Source organism: Diachasma alloeum, unplaced genomic scaffold, assembly GCF_001412515.2.
Source record: "Diachasma alloeum isolate Michigan unplaced genomic scaffold, Dall2.0 Dall_scaffold_78916, whole genome shotgun sequence".
In the NCBI taxonomy this organism is placed as follows: Eukaryota; Metazoa; Arthropoda; class Insecta; order Hymenoptera; family Braconidae; genus Diachasma; species Diachasma alloeum.
Genome location: NW_021683651.1, coordinates 125,904 through 152,003, shown reverse-complemented (window position 1 = coordinate 152,003; position 26,100 = coordinate 125,904). Strand labels below are relative to the sequence as shown.

Below are 26,100 nucleotides of genomic sequence, written 5' to 3'. Positions count from 1 at the left end.
CGTGTTCTACTTGAAATCCATTTTTCAACACTCTCCGTCCCTTCTTCTCCCTCATCTATATGTAGGGTTGTAGTTATACATAGTTCCTCCAAGTTCTACCAATTCACTGAAGCGGGAAAGTATATCGTTCGCACAAGTTTTCTCCACTTTTTCTTTCCTGCGTTATGCGCTTCCTTTTTTTTTCTGAAGTTTCTCGCAAGTCTCTGGTGAGGGAGCTGGAGCCATTGTGGTGAAATACACCCACCAAAAAGAAGGCTTATTCAATTATTCAACGAAACTCATTACCTTCTCGTGTATTTTTTTGGCAACAAGAACCCATCCCAGACGAAATAAATTATTGTATCGAAGAGGAGTGGATCAATATTGGTGTGGGAAATAGGTAAATTTATAGAAATGCTAGTCCCCTCGTGAGTTTGGTGTTGACAAAACAAATAATAACAGTAGCAAGTGCTTCGATTGCTTCTAGAGATAATTGAATTTAGCTATTGTTTGATTAGAATTATGAAGAAAAACGTACAGCAGATGTCTCTTTCAATCAAAGATTAAAAATTTTCACACTTTTGTTCCCCAATTTCATAGATTTTCGTGTAATGTATAGGGGAGGGTGGGGCAAAACGGCCCCCCTTCAATTGTCAATAACTTGTGAATGACATTGTGAAAATTCCCAGTTTCAACTTCATTTTGAAGATAATTTTTCATTCTTCAAAACGAGCTCTAACTCATCCCAATCGGATTATTGAATCGGAAAATATTGACGATTGAAGGGGGGCCGTTTTGCCCCATCCTCCCCTACCATGTACAATAGCTAGAGGTGTGGAATGACCGTCATTTTCCCTTTCGGTTAGGTCAGACGTCAATGATCGGTTTCGGACAGTTTTCTGACATTTACCGAATTTTGTATGCAAAAGGACCGTCACAGTTAAGCTGCCTCAAATACAAGCCAAAATTACCAAAAATCGTTTATATAGTTGCAAATTGACCATCATTTTCATTTCGGTCATTTTTCAAGTCATCTTTTAAGAGCCCGATGGAAAAACTTTTTAATAGAATTGATTTATTATCATTGAGGATTTTAGTTTTAATTATCGTTTACTATTTTATTTGTTAATTATTACCAATAGCCTCGTTTTCAATGATACACTGTTAGAAAAAATAATGAAATTTCATGGACAGTTGACTAGTAATTCTCTAAACAGTGCCACTGAATGCAGTTTAAGGAGGAAAAGAAACAAAATTTTAGATTTCGCCAAACATTCAATAAAATTCTACAATTTATTTGAATTTTCAAATAATTGAAAAATTAAAAACATGTCTATGAATTTTGTGGGTTTTCTATTAATTTTCAGGGAATAATTGAACTAAAATTTACAGTTTTTATCCATTTTTCCCGAAAATTCCGAATTTTCAATGACGAAAATCGTTGAAATTTCAATAAAAGTTGAATGCGATAAAAATTGTCGAAAGGCGAACTGGAACCGACGTCGGTGGCCGAGTGGATTAGACGCAAGTCTAGTGTGCGAAAGGTTGTGAGTTCGATTCCCCGTGGAACCGAATTTTTCAACGGAAGGCTCCGGCGAGCGGGAGGTTGCTAATAGAGGAACCGCCTGTATCAGCATGGGTTTTCTGTGGTTTCCCCATGCTACTTCTATGTTCTATAGAAGTGCGAATGCGGTACAGTGTAGAATCCACAGCCGCATGCATAGGGTTGGATAGAGTGCCGAATGGGACCCGAAAAAGGGACTCCGAGCCCGAAAAAAAAAAAAAAAAAGGCGAACTGGAAATTTGAGCTAAAATTTTTTAACAGTGTCGAAATCGCTGGACTAGTACACTATTAGAAAAAAAAATGAAATTTCATGGACAGTTGATCACTAATTTTCAGGACAGTGACACTGAATGCGATTTAGGGGAGTAAAAATCATGAAATTTCAAGTTTCATTGAAAATTCAATAAAATTCCAGAATTTTAAGCAGTATAAAGATACGAATTCCTTAATGTATTTGAATTTCCAATCTAATATGAATATTCAGTGCCAAATTACATTGAATTTTCAGTGAAATTTGAAATTTCATGATTTTGTCCCCTAAATCGCGTTCAGTCTCACTGTCCTAAAAATTCAAGAATATATTTACCGGAATTTTCTGGTTTTCTATTCATTTTCAAGTAAAAGTGGAACTGAAATTTACTGTTCTCTTTGATTTTCCCCACGAAATTCTGAATTTTTAATGACGAAATTCCTTCAAATTTCTATGCTGATGAAATTCGATAAAAATTTCCAAAAAGTGTAAATTTTCAAAAATTTCAAACAAAAATTTTTTTCGTGTCACGGGACCTGAAAATTAATATGCACACCTCGCCATGGAAAACATATCACCCTCCCCCACGTGCTTGCCATCCTCGCCTTCGGCTCGGAAGGCAATCTTGCACGTGGAAAACGGTGATCTGTTTTCCAAGGCTCGGGCATGTAATGTACTATAACAGTGTACTCGAAAAATGAGGGTCATCTATATAGATGAAAATTAGAAGTCAAAATTTATTCGGTAATTTCATACTTATGACCAATCGTCATTTTGTTTTCTGACCACATGGTCAGATTCTCGGCGCAGTAGTTACGAGTCCTGATGATGGTCATTGACGGTCATTTTGTCACTCACATCTCTAATAATAGCCAAATCAAATATGTCTACATGTACCGGTATATAATTTATTTCTTTTTGTCACAGATAAGGTACCCTCGGAGGCGTCATTCAAAGGCACTGAGTATCTTAAGGTTGACCTTAGTAAAGGTGACCCCATTCTCAGTATGGAGGAGTCCGTGAGTCTTCAATTCAAAACAAGGCAACACAATGGACTTCTATTCTATTCTGGTAACAATAATCTTTAACTATTCAATTCAATAAAATTTTGAAACAATGGGGATTTTTTTAAGCGAGACGAGTATATGAAGACAATTATTCAAAAATACATGAATTATGAGGAAGAAAATACTGAAAAATTAATGGTGAATCGCATATTCTAATTCTCGATTTATTCTGGCTTCAGGTGAAGGGGCCGATTATTTGACAGTATCACTGAGAGACGGAGGCGCTGCAGTCAGCATGACCTTGGCCAATGGCCGACTGGATCTTCATATCAAACCGACTAGGATACGATTCGATGATAATCAGTGGCATAAAATTATCGTCCAGAGACGGGTGCAAGAGGTTAGTAAATTCGGATTAATTTTCTAATATCGCTGCTAGTGATGCCGTCGAGACCATAATTGAGAATTATTTTGAAGAGATCATCACGGTGTGGAAAAACATCGAAAGTCTTGGAATCGTCGCAATCTCGAAAGACATTGGATCGGTGCATCTCGTCACAATTTCGTGAGGATTTATCTGGCCTGGATCTCGAGATTTTCCGTTTTTTAAGTTCACTAGACGAGACGAGACAGTTATCGAGACAAATATTTGAAAAAGTGAAAATAATAAAACTCAGACGTGATGGATTTTTCCAAGTTCGTGACGAGATGCACCAATCCAATGTCTTTCGAGATTCCGACGATTCCTAAACTTTTGATGTTTTTTTAAACCGTGATGATCTTTCCAAAATAATTCTCGTCTAGTCTCGACGGCATCACTAATTGCTCCTCTCGGACAGCGAATCTTGTGATAAATGAGCCATTAATGCACTACGCGTCGCGTTCATTCTGTCTTGCCGAAGCAGGAATCTAGATTTGAGTGATGGGGCGCACGAGCACAACTGCACGGAGAGAAAAATTCAATAAAAATTACCAGAAAAAAACGTAAAAATTACGCTTCGATACGTAATTCACGAGCGAAGTAAAATTCAATAAAAAGTTTGAGTCGGAACTGAAATTGTACGAATCGCCACGTAAATTTTACAATTTGTTCCGTAAAAATTAACCAGCCGTCTGATGACTCACCGCTGTGGGGACAACAAGTCGTTCCGTAATTTTTCCCCAACGATTGAGAAATTTTACGGAACGCAACGTAGAAATAACTCAGCAGCTTCATAAAAATTGTTGAACGTTCAAGAATTTTTGATTTGGGAGGCACAATAAGTCGGAAAGTTTCTGTAAGATTTTACTTCTTCGGGAACAATTACGTGACAGTTTCGTACTTTGTTCGGTGATGAACCTGAAAATTCACTGAACGTTTCAGATTTCTTCTCTTCAATTCCTATAAAAATTGCCAGAAAACGATTCTCCCTTGCGGATTACGTGAATTGTTCCGTAATTTTTACTGAATATTTCTCTCCGCGTGGGATTTGGGTAGAGTGGAGAGATACTTCTGCTGCTGCTGCTTTCCCAGGAAGCACTTTATAAATTAATTTTTTGTTAAAAAAAACGAGCCGCGTAGTGTGCGTATGTTCAATTGTTTTCGACATTTGTGTTACATTCATTGTGGCAGCAGCCTAAAGTAGATTCTCGAGTGAGTGCAACGCTTGCAATTGTGAATATAATCACCCAAAATAAAATTACTTCTCACCAGTATAAACCGGTACTTGGGGGAAGTTGACTTTTGAAAAGTTCTAAAAATACTCGTCCCAAGTACATTTTGTGTCCTTAGGTGAAGTACCACATCTGCCGATCGAGTAGAAATGGTACTGGAAGGAAGTAGTATCACTACTTACTGCTAGTACTTTTAGTACTTTTCATAAGTACCAAAGGTACTAGTGAAAAGTAATTTTTCAACTTCTCTCAAGGTCTTTTAGGACTTAATTTCAATACTTTCAATTGATTACTTTATTGAAAAAAGTGAATATTATTACCGCATAGACTGGGCTTTCTTATAGGCATTTTTGTAAATAGAAATGTTCATCAGAAGATATTTTGTAGGAAAAAATCAATAGATTGCGATTTTTATGTTTTATGTTGTTATCAACATTTAAAAGGCTTTGAAAAATTATTTTCAATTTCTTTTCAATTTTATTACTCACAAAACGGAAATTATTTGGGTTTATGAATTTTTGACAAAATTCGGTGTTTAGAAGAGGTAGAAAAACATTTTTGAGTTCTTACACTCAACTTATATTGAGTTTATTTGGTACTTTTGAAAAGAACCAGCCAGGTACTCAGTATAAGTAACAAAATACTTCTGACAAGTACTGAGGTACTTCTCACCAGTACACAGGTACTTGACGCATGATACTTGCATCAAATTGTTTTATAACTTCGAGGAAGTACAAAAATGTGCCTTTTCCCCAGAAACCCCTTGGTACTGGGTACAACTGCTTTTTCTACTGATCGAAACTAATTTTTTTTTTTTATGTAATTGGCATCAAAAATTACTTTCTTCAAGAGATTCCACAATGAACGCAACGTTTGCAATCGTCACAAATAATCGAAAAACAGTTGAATGAATGATTTAAACAATTTCACACATCGCGTTAATCCTGCGTTGCATTCATTGTGGAATCTCTTTTACACATCGCTTTTTTGTTGGACAACGATGTCCACTCTCCGCGAAGTGCGTTTATCGTTCATACATGGCTAGATCCCCTATGCGGTTATACACTTACCTCTCTCAAAATAATAATGACGACAGAACTTCCCTCGGAGACTTCTGTAACATTTGAATAACTCGGCATGTACTTTGCAAACTCACTTCTGCAATAGTAACCCTCGTTAGTCCATTCCATTTCAAATTTATTCTATAGCAGCTTGCGTATGCCTATATACACGTGAGCCACAGCATGCAAGAGTTGGAATTTTAAATAGTTGTTAACAAGCATAACACAGTATAAATCGGATTTCCTCTTCATTTAAAAAAACTGCGAGAATTAGCAATCGTTATTTCATTCTGTTGCGTTAATGTAACGACCTTATTATCAAGTTTTTCTCAGGCGACCGAGGCGCAAGGATGAAGTCGGGAGTTTCGTTAAAAATACATACATTTTGTCCAGAAGAACGAAAAACTCACTTTGCCAATTTTTTTTTTTTCAACTCGTTGTCCAGCTTGAGCGCTCCACATACCCCCGGGAATTCACAAAACTTTGTAAATTGGTACCAAGGGTTGGTCTCCTCTTTGACGTGGAAAAACGATGTCTCTCGTTGGGGAGTTCATTAAAAATCAAGTGGTTTCCCTAGTTTGAGAGGTTTAACAGACGGCTGTATTGAAAGTTAACCTCTATCGAAATCATGATACATGGCCAATGCTCTTTGATGCATGAGTAATGGTGGATGGTTAATGGAATGAGAGTGAATGGAATTCTGATAATTATTGGGTAATGACATTTCATTTCGAGACTCCTCGTATTTGCATTTACTCATTCCCGCCATTTGCGGGGGCTCTTGATGCGTGGGTGGTATGAGTGGGACGAATTGTTGAGCTCTCACCCCCAAAAATAGCTGAAAGGTAGAGAAAAAAAATATTGCTTTCGATTTGAATAGACGCATGGCAAAATTATTGCTCGAGGTCTCTTTCAGTCTTGACGGATAGTTAGACTTATGCGACGCTGATCAGTGAACGGAGAGAATAAAATAGTTAATATTGCCATGGATTGATGATTCCTGTCAGAGAAATGATGAGATTGATTTCTTATCATCATAATTGATGCAGCTGTGTATGATTAAGACTCGACTGAAATTCTAGCAAATTCGCGGTTTCGGAGTAATTTGAACATGAATTTTTGAAATTTGAAACTTTTTCCGTGATTAATAAAAATTCATTCTCTTTCGTGCTATTGTAGATATCGAAATTCTAAAAATTTCCCCATGAAGTAGATAAGGTATCAACACAATGCGACTCGATTTTTTTTTCAAGTTATTTTTACTATTTTTCTGCAATAAATATACAATATGGAACTGAATTCGATATGTCAGATGCATATTCAAACCTCTTGTTTATCGACCTAATTTTCACCAAAAATTCTGAAATTTTTATCGAATATACTCTATATATTTCTTTGTCAAATGGTACAAACGAAATTTTGATTCAATGAATTACTGATTTGTTATTAACAAATTTCCGACAATCGCCGATCTTGGCAACCATTTGTACTATCAAACTGAGAATAGTCTTAAAAATTCCAGAAAAATCTCTGTAGAGGGATACCGTAATTGAATAACTTATTGGTGAAAGCTCAAGATTATCATTAAATTTTAGATGGTAATTTTTTGATCATCAGTGTAGAAATTGTTGCGTATTGAACAGCGAATTCAAGTAGACGGGAGGCCGCCGGCCGATGAGGACACATCGCGCGATATTGGCGCCGTACTTGAGGGGTTAAAGATTTTTCAATATAGGTCAATTTTTTTCATTATTTTTCTTTTATTCTATTTTTCTGTTCTTTTCATTTAGAAAACTAAACAAAAACTTAGAAAAGTTTGACCCGAGGAAATTCAATGGAAAATATCTCAATAGAATAAGTTGTATAGAAGAATACAATTTTAATGAATAAAGGAAAGGAAATTGGTTTGGAAGTTATGGGCTCAACCCGTAATGGGTCACACCCACTCCAACGCACTCGTAATTTGAGCGACCGAAGCGAGCGACCAACAACCCACTCGAAATTTGATTTTTTTTTTTTCCGTGTGTCAAATATCAATATTAGAGAGCGAATGGAAGAGGAGGCTTCCTTCACATGATCCATGGAACCTATTTGACCCGCAAGACCATAACGGACTTTCTGGCCGTTATCAAACTTCTGACTCTTATGGGAGTTGGATATATAATTTGACTTTCATGATATTCTGATCTTTATGGTTGTCGACTGTATAAAGTTTGATCCTTATCAGTACAGAATTTCATAATATTCAGAGATATAATTTGCCAATTTTTGTGGGGCGCCCGCCGATCATTACGGCGGTGACGTCTATATGATTGGTTTTTGTATCATATATTCGATTTCTGACATTACTTCATTTAGTTTTTATAATAGTGGTGCACTAGAAATACCAAGGTAATTTATAACTACACCGTTAAAAATTTTCGTATGAATTTTCCGTGTCAAATCCCGCAAATTTTGATCATGTTTATTTTCCACTGAAATTCCCGCAATATTGGCACTGAAAAATCAAAGATTCTATTGATTTTCTGTTCGAATGATTTTGAAATAAAAAATTAGTGCGGTCGCTCGCTTCGATCGCTCTCGAGTTGGGGAATGACCGGTAGGGGTTGGTGGAATTGCACTCTTAAAAATTTTTGTCTGAAATTTTCTGTACACTTTCTGGAAATTTTTATCGAATTTGATTATACCACTCAAATTTCAAGGAATTTCGTCATTGATAATTCAGAATTTCGTGAAAAAATCAAAGTCAACTGTACACGGAGAGAAAAGTCAGAGAATTTTTGTGGGGAAATTCCGGGAAAAATTCTAGTGCTGCACTAAAATTTCCCCTTCGGCACTAGAAACTTTGACGTTTCATCACGAAATCTTCTTTATCGGCAAACGAAAAATTACTCGACAGACGAAAAAATTTTCCCCGGCCATAATTTTTTTTTCCCTTAATTATTCATTAATAACATCAACGTTATTCAAATTAATGTACTACAGTATCAACAAAAATGAGCCTTAAGACAACGAATTATTTTTATAGATTTTTTTTATTGCATTTTTTCCATGATTACAGGGAATTACATTATCTTAAAACGTCATCACTGAATAATGTCAATTTTCAACAATTTCTACGACCGGTTGCTTCACACTTGTTTTCCCACAAATTTGATATGGTTAATCACACTTTCAGAGAAAAATAAGCCCAATAATCCCTGATTGTCACATAATTCTACAGAACACGCACTAACGTTAGCCGACGTTGAAGACGCCATTTGTAAGTCTCCACTCGAGACTTCCGAATGCAGCTGTTCGACTCACTTCGGCGAGCTGAACGTTGCAGATGTCGCGCGGACACGTACGAGGATAGGAAGAATGGCAAAAATTCCAGTGCTAGCACTGGAAAAATTCTCCAACTGCACAATAAAATTTCTAATGTTACCAAAAATTAATCAAGTTTTTCCCACAATTTTCTACAGAATTCCCCACAAAATTGAAACACCGGGAAATTTTTTAGTGCCAACTTTAAAATTTTTCTCGTGCTTCTTTGCAAAAATTGATTAACTTACAGCAAAATTTCCGTGCTGATCTAGAATTTTTATTCTTATTTCGATTAAAATATGGGAGTTCGGCAGTTTGCGCCTCGGTTCTGGTGCCGAACACTAGAATTTTTCCCCGACTTCTCTCTCCGTGTAAATTTCAACTTCATTTTTCCCTGAAAATGAGTAAAAAACCAGAAAATTCCGGTAAATATATTCTTAAATTTTCAGGACAGTGACACGGAAGGCAATTTAGGCGGAGAAAAATTATGAAATTTCAGATTTCGCTTAAAATTCAATGTATTCTGAGAGAATCAAGAGGACATTGTTATCAACTTTTCGAGCCATGACTAATTCCATTTTGATGACAATTTTTTGAATGATTCTTGAAAAGTCGAGTTTGGGAAAAATATCAATTTTTTCGAATCTGTACGGAAAATTAAATATTAATTGGTACTAATCAATAGAGCGTATTAAAGTCTATATCCACATAGGCCACATACATACATAGATACATACAGACAGACACCTTCTACAAATCGTATATTTGGACTTTTTAGATCATATTTAATTACTCTAACCCAAAAAATTGGAAACTGAAATTTGAACGATTACAAAGCTTCCATTCCGAAGCAACAAAAAGCAAATTTTGAAAGTTTCATCTAAATCACTGAACAGCCGCTGAGACGGTTCCGCTCAACACTCAACATTAATATCCCATTGTTATTTCAGGTAAAATCGTCGAATTTCAATGGAATTATCGCTTTTTAGCATTTTTTACAATTTTCATGCGAAAACTTATAGAACCGCTGAGACGATCATCTTCACAAATTAATCAGTTCTAAGTTACAGAAAGACATATCAATAGAAAAAAATTATTCCAATCGCTTAATGTGTTCGAAAGATATCGTTGGGCAAAATTTGGACCACATGCATGCACACACCCACACCCACACACATGTCTTTAAAAACGAATCAGGATGAATCTAGGGGCCATGAATTGTCGACAAATCATCCAAATTCCATATTTGATTTTCGAGGTAATTACAATAACTTTGGGTCGAAAAGTTGATAACATACTAGATTTTTCAATTCAATTATTCCATGAGAAATTCGGAAAAATAAGGAAAATTCAGGGAAGAATTGAACATTCATATCATTTTGTTCTTGAATATTCATGTTCCATTGAGAATTCAATAAAGTTGTGAAACTTCAGTCTCACTTTCACTAAAAACTCATGAATTTCCTTGAATTCTACCTAAAACTTGAAATTTCATAACCATTTTTCTTCTCAATTAGATTCAATGTCACTCTCATGAGAATTACTACCGTATTTTCCATGAAATTGCTAAAAGTTTCTAACAGAGTGGTCATATCAATTCTGTTTTTTCTTTAGAATGTACTCCGTAAAAAAAACTGCAGTAATGGGTTGTAGATTATGATGTAATTTATTTGTTTTAATTTCGGTAATTTGTTGGTACAGAATGAGCCTGATAAAGATTAAATTTTAATCGGAAAGTTGAAATTTAACCACGAGGAACTTCAATATCTCATGAATATCCTCACTGAATTCATCTCTGAAGGAACAATACAGACAGGAAAAATAATGCCCTATTTTCTGTAAAATCACTTCAAAGACAGACTTGCGTCTCACCGCACAACGATGCTAACCACTCTGAATGCTGAGCGAGAGCTGACGCCAGTGGTGTACTTAGTCCTACTCAAGCCTCTATCTTCGCTCTAAACTTCGTTTCGAAACTGGTGTGGAACCCTCAACTTCATGCTCCGTGAAGTTGGAGGCAAATTAAATTTTTGCTGTGTAGAGGGATTGAGATCTGTTGTTCTGAGGATAATATACGTATCCGGGTTACATTGACAATGAGTGAATGGTAGGGGATTAATTCGAAAAATGAGGAATATGTGGAACTGAAACCTTGCGATAATTAGCAGTAATTTATACCTAAATATGAATATTCCTGTTCGTTTTTGCAATGCATCTATGACGCGAGAGAAAGTTTTGAACCTCGAAGACGAGCCTCAGGAAACTTGATACCATAAAGTTTGACAGTTTCAATCTATGCGATCGCATGATGTCCGCGTGTAGACTGAAGAGTGAGTTTACCGTGAAAACTAAGCCCTAGTCGGTGGGCCGATATTCCATCCGCCTAGAGTCTCGCTGTGGTACAGTGCCCCGGGTTACTTCGGAGGGGAACGGGAGGAAAAGACAGACGACTGATGGTGGTGTCCTAAAACTTTATTGAAGCTCTGGTAACAGTAGTATAACTTGACTCTAATGTTTTACTACTATCAATTTCAGCGGGATATCACCTCATTTACTATGAAAAATTCCCCTGTTAGTTCTATGTTTATGGTCGATGCGAACGGTGATTGATTATTGCTGAAACATTGACCCAATTCATTTTATAAAGTAATGTGTTTTTTTTATTCATATTTCTTTCCTACTACCATTACGGTTTTATAGGCTCCCCATTCGTCTGTCTTGCCTCTCCCACTTCTCTCTTCTGAGTTTTTCTGTGTTACCATAGGCCGTCTTACTCTTAACTGTACCCCATTCGGGCTAGGACTGCAAGGGAAACCATGGAAAACCCCAGTCGTACAGCCGGCCGATAATACAGGGATTCCACTGTGTCCATTGGTCACACTGACTCAATGGACACAGTGGTTCTCTACATTCGTCCCTAGCGACTGTAGTCCCACATGGTTAGGTGTGCCTAAGCGGACACCCATCCAAGTACTGGGCAGACTGAACGCTGCTTAGCTTGGATGACCGCTGGAGCCACACACTCCCCGCGTGACCACTACAGCCACTATAAAGTAATGTTTTCAAGTGGTATATTTTGCAAAATTCAATTCATTTGCCATCAACTGCCAATCGGAAAGGTCATAAGAACCTGAGTACAGAGACGCCACCGCAAGATGGCGCGAGAGACGGATACATCTATTAATTCTGCATGACTTTTTGCTTCGAATGCACTGTTAAATTTTTTTTGAAATTACATGGAAAATAGTATAGTAAATCTCATAATAGTGACATTGAATGGAATTCAGGAATATGGTTCAAGTGTCAATTTAAGTCCAGTTGTTGATGGATAGGGAATAAAGTGGTTATGAAATTTCAAGTTTTAAGTAGAATTTACGGAAATTCATGAGTTTTCAGTGGGAGTAAGTTGGAAATTTCACAACTTCCAACAATCAAAATGACATGAATTTTCAACTTTTCCCTGAATTTTCTTGACTTTTCTGAATTTTCATAGAATAATTAAACTGAGAAATCAAGTATTTGATTGATTTCCAGATCATTTGGAGACAAAATCACTTGAATATTTGATTTTTCAATGACAAAATTTTCTGAAATTTCGGTGGAACTTAAACACGATAAAAATTTCCAGAATTTATCACGGAAATTTCAGACGAAAATTTTTAACAGTGTGGAAGCATTCTAATGTTTCAAATTTAAGTTTCGGATTTTTTGTGTTGTATCAACCTATTCTGTTCCTAACAGCCCGAATAAGCCATTTTTAGATCTTGTCCGTGTGTATGTGTGGATGTATGTACGTATGTGACAAACTTTTTGGGTTTCTGTTGACAGCCCTTACTAAATTATTTCTCAAAATTGTGGGTGGGTGTCCACTAATGAATTTAAACCTCTTAGAATGGTCTCATATATTATTATGGATGTTCACGTAGTTGTACGGGATTTCTCATTCGGCATTTTCATGTATAAGGCAAAATTATTACTGATTACATTAAGGTATAAAATTAAATTCAAAACGGTGGTAAGGCGTATATATCTGCCCCTACCAGCGTTCAGCTTTACAGCGTTAAAATTTCATTCATATATCATTTTTTTTTAATTTTTGACTTAAAACAAGATCGGTTGTTCCACCATAACTAAAAAAATGTTCTGAATTCATTAAATGGTTTTATTCATCTGTACCACCTCTGAATATTATGAAATTCAAAGAGATTTCCAGTCATACGTACCGGGGAGATGTAATGTTAAAAACGGTCAGAATTTCTTCCAATATCTATAACAGTCAATAACCATAAGGTCAAGAAGGTAAAACAATACGGATAGGGGTCAGACTGCGATATATTCGATATCCAGAAGGGTTATAACATTGCATGGATCGGATTATATGCGTAGAATTCATCACAATCCGGGGTCTGATATCTCTCAAAATACCCGTTAGGGCCATCAGAGTTATATGAGACATATAGCCAAGTTCCTGAATATAAAAAAAATTTATTACTCGTTGCCCATCGATTATTAACTAAAGCGCCCCAATGTTTCATTGTAGGGTAAACCGGGACAAAATGAGACACCTGTTTTTTTTTGTTTTGCAAGGCAACAAATGAATCCAGTGTTTTTTTCACATAAGTAGGAAAATAAGTTTTCGAATCAAAAAACGGAACTCCTATTTAAGACAACCTCTTAATCATCGTTATCAGCAATATTCTAGTTTTTACAGGAATGAGAAAATTTCTTGTATCATGCAGATATTTCATCTTACAGTTATGAATTTTTGAAAGTTCATTATAATTCGATTTTTTTGTACACTTGAAAATTTTTGGACTATAAATTTCCGATACACTTTCAGGAAATTTTTATCACATTTCAATTCCACTAACATTTCACGGAATTTCGTCATTGATAATTCAGAATCTCATGGAAAAATCAATGAGAACTGCAAATACAAGTTTAATTATTCCCTGAAACTTTGAAGAAATCAGGAAATTGTCAACAAATATAATCTTGAATTTTCAGTTAATTGGAAATTCAACGTTATTTAACACTAATTATTCACTTTTTCGTAGAAAATTTGAATAAGTTGAGGAATTCTTGTCTTAATGCTACTTAAAAATTTGGAATTTTCTATGAAATCTAAAATTTTATCATTTTCGTTCCTCCTAAATCGCATTCAATATTTATCTTCGGAAAATTACTAGTCGGCTGTCTATGAAAGTTTAAGGACAAGAGCCGATTGATTATAAGTAGATTCAAATAATTAAGAGTCTTTCCCGTTTTACCTCAGGAGGATCGAACCTCGTCATGGTGATAGTTCTTTTGACATTCATTAATTAATTATTATACCGGCGACGGTGGCTGAAGCCGTTAAATCACTCGGCCGGACGGCGGGACCCATGAGGCGCGGGTTCGAGTCCGGCTTGGGGCAATTGCGATTTTTAATCTCCCGGAAACCGTCGAATGGAAGTCTAGACACCGAGAATCATTGGAGAAGTATTAGGAAAACATTCTCCGATGAAGCTCGGTCGATGGATGCCCGTGTCGACCAAGGTTTTCCATGGTTTCCCTTGGTCACCAGGAGAGTCGGTACGTGGGGTACAGCTCCCGGGGTACAATGTGACACGGTTGGAGAGGAAGTCGGCCCATGAAACCGCAAAACATGTATAAACTCGAATAGTCTATATATGGCAATAAATAAAAAAAAATTGATTATCATCAATGATACTAGACTACAAATTGAGCGATAACTTCATCCGAATGCTTCTATTCTTATTAACTTCAGTTTAGAATTTTCAGATTATAATCTTTGAAATCTGAGTTATATTTAAACTTTAAATCAACTAACAATGGGGTATTTCATTAGTAATTGTAGAAAAATCAATCATTTGTGTAAAACCTCAAATTTTACAGGGGTCTCATTTTGTCCCAGTCTCCCCTATAAAATTCTGTCAAGTGCATAATTATTATCCCATGTTCACATGCATCCATCACTATATGAATCACCAGCAGAGCCGTTGGTATTAACCACTGAGAATAAAAACGTACAGTCGACTATATGAATATTCAACGCAAACAGTTGCAGAAGGAAAATGGGGAATTATGATTTTGCATAGGTGTGGTGATGTAATGGCTCATTAAATTTTCCATTGGACTTAGTTCTAGGTGGCATCTGCACCGTAAATACGAAAAGCTGTATTTATACAATATGAAAATGTAACCACATTTCGAAATTATTTTCCCCGATATCATTCCCACTGCATTAATTTGTGTGGGCATGGTCTCCTGAATTTCATCCGCAGTAGATTATAGAATTATGGAAATCGATAGCGCCATTATTATCATAGTGGAGATTCATTTCCCTGTTTTTTGGTAAAGGATCATACAAACTGAATCCATTTTTCGAACTAGGATAACTAAAATTAATGAAATATACATATCGAGTCGTGTTTGAGTCGTTATGAGCAATTATGAGAAATTATGAACAATTGTGAGTACGAATTGAGTTTCATTAAAACATGTATGAACGGTATATATTCACTTATGAATACATAAAATGTTATATCGATCAGATTAGTAACAGAGATGAGCAACAGATCAAAATAATAACAAGAACCAAAAGATGAAATTCTTGAGACTCAGAACAGCTAACATTTACCCCGAAGCTAGTTGAATACGCGCTAGTTGATCTCATCAATTCAGCAGCTACGGAATTTCCCATTGTTTGCCTGAAGCACTCTGATGGTCAGTTATCTACCTAATTGGCCCTGGGTTCGAGGAAGACACACCTGAAGCCGCGAAAACGTAACTCCTAGCCTCATCAATTGTAACGCTTCCGGCTGCTAGTCGAGCAACTATAGACCTCTTCCCTCTGGTCTAGGACCCTTGCACTATTGAATGCCGAGCAGTGCCAGGGCGTTTCGGTTATTAACCTACGCTCAATCCACTTCCGCTTCCGTTCCTGCCTCCTCCGCGTTTCTACATCGAAGACCCTTATAGTCATTTCCATCTTTAGAATCGTTTCGGCCAAAATAAAGGAGTTATGACATATCTAGAAAATTTTCCGTATGGTTGATGAAGGCCCTTAAGATCCTGGTGGGGGAAGCATATATTCCGAACCCTGTTTATGTCCAGAAAAGTAAAAGAAGATGCTGTTGATCTGGTATAACATGTATGATAGAATGTGAAGCAGCGAAGAGATGATATTGATCGTCACTGTTGGAATTTTTTTTAAATTTCTTGACTGTTATACGTAAACTGTCTATGATGTGATCATAAATTTGATTGATGATAAATACTCTTTTCATGACTGAAGAAGACCAGACTGAGTCCGGTTCACGGGTGCTATTTCTAAGTTTGATTTCAACTGATAATAAATTAGAAACGTCAATTGAGGCGCTCAGCTGACCTTTATCATACCTCATTTATGGTGATGTTTTATTCAAAATGGGTAGGCTGAAAAGAAGCTCATGTTCTTCTACTAACAAATGCCTTAACTTGTAGATTTTTTATTCGATAACGTGAGCATGAAAGGTCTTTATAGTTTCCCCCAACAGACATGTTAAATTCTGCTTTGAAAATATTCTCATTGAGGCGAACCTCATAAGGGCCGATACAGGTATTGATGTATGGCGAACATCGAATGGTCTTGCCTATGGCTAAATCCTTTTAAGATAGCTCAGCTGTCTCTACACTTCTCTACTGGAGCGATTTCTTGAAATTAACCAACATTTGGTTGCGATTACTTCATCAACTCCCTCAATAGATATCCTCCACGCACGCTCAATTATCCTACACATCAAGGGTAAATGGATAACTCATTCGAGTCATGAGTCACGGATGTACAATGTTCATCAATCTCCACATTCTATATTGATTCTAATCAACGGGTTTGCATTCGATGTTGACATAATTCATGTCATTCATTCACTTGAAATTACCGCTGCGGTTGATTCTCCATCCAAATAATCATTGTAGTTATACAGCAATCAGCTATTTCACGTGAACATGAATTTCAAAGGCATTGAGGATGAGATACGAAAGCCTTCGAAGCAGAATTATTATTGATCCTTGTAGTCAGGATATGCTCGCTAAGAAAAATTGACCTGTAATTCGGATGTGATGGGATTTTCACGCCCTCATAGGCCATTGATATGTTATAAGCCGTCAGGTAATCCACCGGATTATACTCGCTATAGGGGAATATGCCATCATCCACCTCTTTCCCGTCCCATCCACTGCTCCAGTGTACTGAATATCCATGAAATTGCGAATTCACATATTCCACTTTACGCGCTCCGTTACATCGTGAATATATAACGAGAATATGACGCTTTATGTAAGTCGTCGGCAGATTCCTTGATAATTCAAAATACGAGACCATCGTACATGAGTGTTTTTTTTTATTGGGTATTAAACTCAATGAAATGGAATGCAATACGGAAAATTCATGAAGTTCAATTCCATTCCAATTCAAAAATTTGCATGCATAGTATTGTCACCTAGTTTGGGTGATAGTTCTTAGATTAGCTCGATCAGATATCAATATGACTCCCACATGACCCTCATAATCCTGCGAACACTTACACGGTAAAAAATCCAGTGTGGACTTCTTGGGACACCGATTAGTGTTGAATTGACACCAGATTTTACATGCAATGTCCTATGATGCGGTGTAATTTTAACACCGCAACTCCACACCAAAAACGGTGTGGATTCATTCGGACACCGATTGGTGTCAATTTAACACTAAATTTTTTACAGTCTATGACCCTGACGAATTTCCTAATTCTCATCAGATACTTTCCTAGTAAAAATTTCATGACGCAAAAATGTGCGACATTGAATATCGTTGCGATGGGTACTCTGAGAGACGCAGAAAATTCGCCGCGAACTATTGCCGCGACACGGACGGGTGTCCACGCACTTGGATCTTGGACTCAGTTTAAGCGACACTAAGGCGGATTACGAGAATACCGGGACAACAAAATCATCTCATAACCTCAAATTGTAAGAAATGAAATGAATTCAAAAAAAATATATGTCATCTATCTAATTCATAGTAAAACATGAAGTCAATGCGACAGGTTGTCATTTTTTCTTTTCATTCGTCAAGGGGTTTGTCAATATATTTTCATTAATTCCAGGATATTTCCTTCATTTGCATCTTATTTTCTGACAGTAGGATCAACAGAGAATTCGAACAAAATTGTAAACATATTCGTTTTTATAAAATAGATGACGTGTAAATCGGATAATTACCAGAAATTTCCAAGAATTAGTTCGCATGTTTTCAACAGTTTAGAGATTTATTGAAAGTTTCAGCTTCAAATGTTAAATCGTTTGCTCTCATCAAGTGCCTAACAAACGCTGAGAAAATATATGAAAATCTGACCGATGAAAGATATTCTCTTACTCTATTAATTTGTTTACTCTATTTTTTTTCATTAGGAATTAAAAATAATAAATTACGAGAAACCCCTCACCCACTGCGAGAACTTATTTTTGGATAAGTTTCTCCTACATTTCTTGGAAATTTTAATCAAGTAACACTTGTACTGAAAGTTCAAGAATAAAATTGAGATGACATTTTTCATAATTCTCAACAATTTTTCCAAATGTAAATCATCAATTTTACAAGCAATCGCCCATAACCGATTTTCCCGATTTTCTCATTTGATTTGATTTCGCTCAATAGTTACCTTGTTATTCTTAAACTTTCATAAAACTTTGTAAAATACTTTGCTACGCAATCTACCGATAAATCAAACCTAACCTCATGCACGTTAGGATGACATGATGCATGCCAATGCCAGGTTGCGGTGGACTCCCCGCGGCACATATCAGCGATCTTGGTGGAACATAGTACTGCGGCATCGCTACTAACCCAAAGTGTGACAGCGCGACGCGAATGTCGCTGCATGCTTTTATGTCGCAGAATCCCTTCAAGGTTATCCCCCTACTAGGGATCCCTACTAGGGGTCGCCTCTTTTGGTTTCAGATATATAATCCGATTCGAATGATATTCTAACCCCTATGAATGTCGGATTTATGAGCACCTGACCTTTATTATCATTCGATTTAGCATTTTATATTATCGAGAGATAGGATATACGATTAATGAGAAACCATTCGCGCGAAGAGAGTGATAGATAGTATTAAGTGTCCATCTCCAGCGCCACCTCGCGGTGGCGTCCCCCTACTCAAGTTGCCATAACCCTCCTCACAGCTCATGACAAACGAATAGTAAATATTTTGTAAATAAACAGTATTGGATAGGAGTGGATTGAATCGGGTTAATGTCTTAGGAATGCTCAATCGCTCATAACAAGCTCAGAATCTTCCCCAGATTTCCCGGATGTTGTCTATCGAGTTTCCCATTCAGAAAACACCCGTAAATATCCCCTAATTGGTTGTTTCTCCCTCCCCCATTCCCTTGTTATACCTCAGTAGACAATGTAAATCGCCGATAATGGCACCTAGTTACTGAATAAAGTTCTGCTTACTAACTAAGCGTCCAATTCCCACCGCACCCATATAAAAAAAATAACCTCGCATAAATCCCCCTCTAATACCACCCATTCACTCACTAAAAAAAAAACTTTCTGTTACAGATATCGTCCATCACGAGATTCTGCAAGGTAAGCACTTCCCAAATGATACTTCATACGTGAAATAGAAGACAATAAGTCCACCCCACATCCCCTGCATACACCATCCATTGTACTGCATGTGTGAGAAAGCGACTCGGGATACATCCGAAGAGTGCATTGCAGACGAATTGATGCTAGGAAGATGGATCTTGTTAAAAATGATAGTCATTTCTTTTGAAAGGATTTCATCCTGTCTCACCTTTTTCTCATCCACGGACGGAATGGCACCATCGCTTTATCTTACCTAGAAAAGTTGCTCCTGGGTTTTACACACAGGGGGCAAAGGGTGGTGTAGCGATAAACCTTCCGCGGATAGAACGTATCAAGAATAATAACCCCTGAGCATTGAATAAATCTTCTTCTCCCTACATTTAATTGCATTCATTCGAGTAATTGAATTTGATAAGGAGCAGTTATCGAAAGTGTACCGACGGAAAACTTGAACTCATTATTGCTTCTTCATTGGGAAAGATATCCAGTGTCTAGTTATCGATCCTCTTATGGGGGAAAACTTTTTCTCCGGGTAGAATCATGGAGCAGGGAGAATAAGAAAGCGAGGGCGGGAGCGATACAATTGTGATTGCTTTGGAAGGAGTGAGAACGGATTGGGAAAATCCAGCATCATTTGCATCGATTAGCGTCAGCATATCGAAAGAGGGTAATCAAAAGGTTGGGGGTATGAAATTGTATCGAATCCTTTGGTTTGCAATGATGAACCAATTTCGGTCGGCAAATGAACGGTTGATTATCACGGGCTAGGGTTACATCGGGACGTCATATTTTTAATGAATCGGTCTCGCAGTCGGTTGGAGGGGTGGGGATGGGCCAATTAATTTTCTTGATTTGGGAGAAGAGAGGGATTTTTTCAAGTTTCGAGGCCACAAATGGTGTAAGCATTATTAATTGGGATATGGTTGTTTTTTTTTGCTGAGAAGAAAGGGGTTTTTCAGCTGAATTAGATCGACGTGAGCTCGTTACGGGGGGAATTCGGGATTTTGAGTAAATGTTACACAGTAACATTTACATAGTAACATTTACTATGTTAACATAGTAAACATAGACTGTTACTATGTTACTATGTTAACATAGTAAATAGTAATAATCTATAAATGTTACTATGTTAACATAGTAAATGTTACAATGTTAACATAGTAAATTTTACTATGTTACATAGTAGAGCTTCCTATGTTACGTAAAATATCCTGTAACACATAATGAATATTATCTAAGTAAGTAAATACCTTTAAGGAGTGAAACATGAGTAGATTATAGTTATAACGTACAATATTTTTAATATAAGTAGAATTTGTTTGAAAATATTTGTTTTCGAGGGGTGGAATGTTTTTAATTAATGTTTGTAACATTAAATAATTCTGTACTATAAAAATTGAAAAACAATTTCTTTATTAAGTACGCTGTTTCACAACAACTGCAAAAGTATTGAATTAAAAGTATTATTTTAACTTAATCCTAATTTCTCCCATGATTATTTTATAATCAATAATTCAAAGAGATACTCATATTTAAATTATTTTAGTAGGGGGGGGGCAAAACGGACCAACGGGGCAAAACGGACCGGGGGGCAAGTTTGAGGGGAATCAGAAAGAAATCCAATGATGCAGACAATGTTCCATGCATTTATTGTGAAAAACGTTTTTATGACAGTGGTGGGGAGTGGATTCAGTGCCAGAGTTGCAACGGTTGGGCTCATTGAGCCGGTACTAATATTGATGAAAATGCAGGACCCACGTACTTTTTTTGTGACGTGTGCGAAGAATCAGACTAAAACTTTATTATTTATTACTAACCTCATATTTTATATTTGTTATTATTCATTATTGTTATTCATCATCATTGTTATTATTTATTTTTGTTATTAATCATCACTGTTATTATTTATTATTTTTATTAATCATCACTGTTATTATTAACTTCCCGGGATATGGAAGTTATTTATTATTGTTATTAATCATCATTGTTCTTATTCATCATCATTCCATCCAATTTCACCAAGACTTTTGATTAGAACGTGGAACATTTTCGTATTCATTAGAATGAAGTTATCTTACCATGATGTTGTTCTCAATTTTCATTAATGGCAGTATACTTTTCACGTTCACCTCTAATAATAAATTATAAAAGTCAATTACGAAGTGAAAAAGGTGTCATTATTGAAAGAAAAAACTTTCCTGCGGGGTTTAACTGGTTCAAAAATAGTATCTGGCGTCTAACATCATCACCCACCGCCCACCACCTCCTCCTCCATCAGTCTCACCCCTCCTATTCAGTGATGAATTTTGGAAAATTTTATTCGTGTGAAAAAAAAAACTTTTTTTTAGGGGTCCATTTTGCCCCCAGGGGTCCGTTTTGCCCCCCGGTCCGTTTTGCCCCCTTGGTCCGTTTTGCCCCCCCACCCCCTACATTAAAGAGCATATGTGCAACAATTTAAACCCAATGTTTTGGAACATATTTATTGCCATTCCCAGAAGTTGCTACGTATGATAAAGAACAAAATTTGATGTCGTGATAGGTCAACGTAGACCATCTCGTCTGATTCATATCAATTTGATATGCTTGAAAATGGTTATCAAAAAAATATTCTTCCAGATGGTGAGTTACGAGAATAACTAGGTGTTGGTCATCAGATAATGCAATTTTTACCAAATGTAATTGAGGCCCGGCCTCTGTAGGCTTTATCAAAACGACATCCGTCGTAATGTTATGTCCCATGTATGAAAAATTTCTGATGATTTTTATATTTGAAGGCCAGAAAACATCTGAAATTATCAATTTTTTCAGAATCTTAAGGGGAAACCGTACTGAAATTCCCAAATCGAAGAGGCCTTTATTTATTGTACTAATGAATTTATTACTTCAATTTTAATCCAAAAAAATGAGAAAAAATTAGGTTTTAATTTCTTCTATTGAGAGAATCTTCAAAAGTGTCCTCATGACGCGATTCTCAATCAGTTGACTTGAATTTTATTTTACACATTCAGAATATATGCGCAAATAAAACAGAATGAGGCTTTTTAAAAATCAATTTTTGGGTTTTTGAATTTTTTTTCCAAAATTGATACAGGCGAAAAATCTGAAAAATTGTTCAAATTGAAATACATAGTAAATCATTGGAGTATGAATTTCTCAAATTTTTCCATCATTTTCCTCATTATATTTTAAATAACTAGTTCGAAACAGCTGATAAAATTCGTACTCCACTGATTTATCATGTAGGTGAATATTACTAACTTTTCAAATTTTTGGCCTCAACCAATTTTGAGACAAAAATTTAAAAAATGAAAAAATAGACATTTTTAAAGAAGCTCATTCATATTTGTGTACATATTATGGATGTGTGAACGAAAATTCCAGTCAATCGGTTGATAATTGTTTTATGAGGACACTTTTGCTAATTTTCATCGTCTAACGCCTCTTTCTCCTTCATAAACAGATAAGGGGATAGATGAAGGCATCGCCGATTTCAAAATTTCGGGGCGGTCTCCCCTTAAGAACCATATTTTTGAATTGAAAGAATAACACTCTCAATTAATAAATTATCGTTAATCGTTATACTTATCGTATAATTATCGTGTTTCGTTGTTTTTTACATATTCACTAGGATATCGATCAATATTATCGAAACGGATGAGTTACAAATGAGAAAAAATTATTTCTGATAATCAGTCGTTGAATCTGATAATTTTTCACAACTTTCAATTCTCTTTCTACGTCATTATTACATATATTCAATGAAACCAAACAAATATACTTACCGTAGTTCCAAGAGTGCTTGAGTCTTCTGTGATATTGTCCATGACCGCTTCTGTGCACTGTTCATCGACTACTGAGCACACAGCCTTAAGCGTCATGCGTTTACGCATCAAGAGACAATGGAAAATGTCAACCGTGTATTTTAGAAATACTTTTTATGCTCATAGGACTATTTGCCATCCGCATAGTAATCATTACCATGGGACATAGTAAGCATTACCAATGTGACATAGTAAGCATTACCATGTAACATAGTAAGCATTACTATGTGTCATAGTAAGCATTACTATGTGACATAGTAAGCATTACTATGTGACATAGTAAGCATTATCATGTGATATGGTAAGCATTACCGTGGGACATAGTAAGGATTACTATGTAGGGTCAGTTGAAAATGCTTTTACTATGTTGTCATAGTAATCTCTACCATGGCCATGGTAATATTTACTATTTAATTCTCTCCGTGTATAACACACAAACATTCATCTCACTGTTACAACCTCACTACTAGCCAAAACGTGCGATGTTGCGCGATCAAAATTCAACTGTTACCATCGCAGTCACAAATCCTCCATTATTTATGGACATTTTCTTTAATTATTATTTTTGAGGCCGAAAAAGTACACCACAACACTTCTAATTTGATAAGAAAAATACACGAAGAGAAATATTCAATAAAAATTACGTATCTTTTTCGTAATTCCGGAGCGAAATGTGGTTGCAGGAAATTTTACGGAACTGTCACGGAATTTGTCCAGTGCGTTCCGTAATTTTTATCTGAATCTCCTGTGAAAAATTACGATACCGTCACTTAAATTTTCTGAGTGGATTCCGTAATCGGTGAGCGAATTGTGAGTTCCGTAATTTTTATTGAACAATTCTCTCCGTGTAATTTGTAACATACTGATAGAATGATTCATTTATTCCAAACGAGATTCGTTAACTATTAACGAATAGTAGAGTTGAATATGACCAAATGAATATTCGTTAATAGTTACCGAATGATTCACCTGAATGGCGAAAGTCAAGTCAAACAAGGCTCCTGAAATGTACATTCGTTAACTATTAACGAATGCACATTTGGTGGGACCGAATAGACCCTAACCTCCAACCAAAATCCATTCGTTAACAATAACTAATCCGTTCTATCAGTGCATGAATGATTTATTTAGGCAATTTTATTTTTCTTTCCAACTGAGGTGTCCACTTGATAGGTAAAACATCTTTAACTTCAATTCATGACTTCCCTGTGAAATCTAGGACGAATAATTTTTGTTTGAGATTACCGCACCACCTGCTTTAAAAAAGCCATAAACTGAAATTGAGTAAGTGCCAACCACTCACCAACGCCATCCCGTTCTCGTTGCATATAATATTCCACACATGGAGCTTCGGTCGGAAGTCACAATACCGGGGTAGTGGTAAGAGAACACTAAAACCGCGGACGAAATACTTGCAAGAAACAAATACAATGGAGGGTCCCAAAATTTATGGATTAAAATTCAAACTCGGATGAACAACGGTGAAGTTGGTTTCACAACAGGATTTCAAATGTCAAGAATTATCAGAGGTAGATACCACTGGGAATTTGTTATTCTTGGCTAGTCACACTGCTTTCCGAATTCTGACAGGAAAAAGAAGAAATAAACCGCTGAAAGTTTCTTCTGCGGTAGAACTTTTACTAGAAGTTATGATGAATACGAAATATTGATAGAAAATTTTGATGAATTCGACGCAATAAATAAAAATAACTCATAACAAAAAAGGTTCTGCTTTTAAACAGTCAGAAGAATAATTGAACATCTTTCGCTGTATCTCCGAAAAATGGAGAGAATGATTATATGAGCTTGCGACACCATCTACCGTCAAATCATATTTATCAATCTATCTTTAATTAGTGCATCATGCTCTCTCAAGCCTTAATAACCCCGCAATGCACCGGTGTTATCCCTAAATACCAGGCATACGGCAAATTAGTGACGATTTGGGTGATATCTCCGATAGCTGCGCCTGTATGTACACTAAATTACGCTTGTGGTTTAGCCCACCGTGCGGTATGTACTTTGTGCATCTCATTAAATATCACTTAACTCTGCAAATTAAAGTTCACGCGTCCCAGAGCCTTATTGGTGTCGTTAAATTAAAAATGTATCGCCTCATTAACTCCGCCTAGACGGATGCGTCAGGAGACATATTGAGGAAATGGAGATAATTTCTATGACGTATCCTAATCGTTTCCCAGGTAAGAATTGACGATGGAAATAGGGATCATCAAATCCTGAACCTAGGCTCAAAAATTGTCAATCAGGGCTGGAACCCAAGCTTGAATTAGCCCTCATTTCACCGAAAAAAGAATCTGAATTGCGGGTAAATTCCTAAGGCTCGAGCAAGGCTTGATGCACGGAGAGAAATATTCAAGAAAAATTACGGAATATTTCACGTAATTCGCAAGCGAGAATCGTTTTCAGTGAATTTCTATAGGAATATAAGAGAATAAATCTGAAACGTTCAGTAAATTTTCGGGTCTGTCACCGGAAAAAATACGAAAAAGTCACGTAATTTTTCTGAAAGTTGTAAAATCTAACAGAAACTTCAAGACTTATTATGCCTCAAAACATGAAAATTCTTGGATGTTCAAGAATTTTTACGAAAAGTTCCGGAAAAATTACGGAACGTGTTGTTAATATCTCCCCCTCACGGTGACTCGTGGCTAGCCGTGAGGCGTCGGACGGATGAGTAATTTTTACGGAACAGATCGTAGAATTTACGTGACGATTGACACTTTTTATTGAATTTTACTTCGCTCCCAGATTACGTTTCGAAACGTAATTTTTACGTCTTTTTTCTGGTAATTTTTATTGAATATTTCTCT

The 26,100-nt window shown here is 36.3% G+C and overlaps 1 protein-coding gene across 1 annotated transcript in view; it reads left to right on the top strand.

The window, feature by feature from the left end:
* LOC107047949 (neurexin-3b) overlaps window positions 1-26,100 on the top strand; it is a gene marked incomplete at its 3' end in the record, with an annotated part of 300,303 nt that overhangs the window by 169,497 nt on the left and 104,706 nt on the right. Inside the window, exons 5-7 of the mRNA XM_015270882.1 lie at window positions 2,721-2,864; window positions 3,040-3,200; window positions 19,419-19,445. Of these exons, the coding sequence (XP_015126368.1) occupies window positions 2,721-2,864; window positions 3,040-3,200; window positions 19,419-19,445 (332 nt within the window). The remainder of the gene's footprint in view (window positions 1-2,720; window positions 2,865-3,039; window positions 3,201-19,418; window positions 19,446-26,100) is intronic.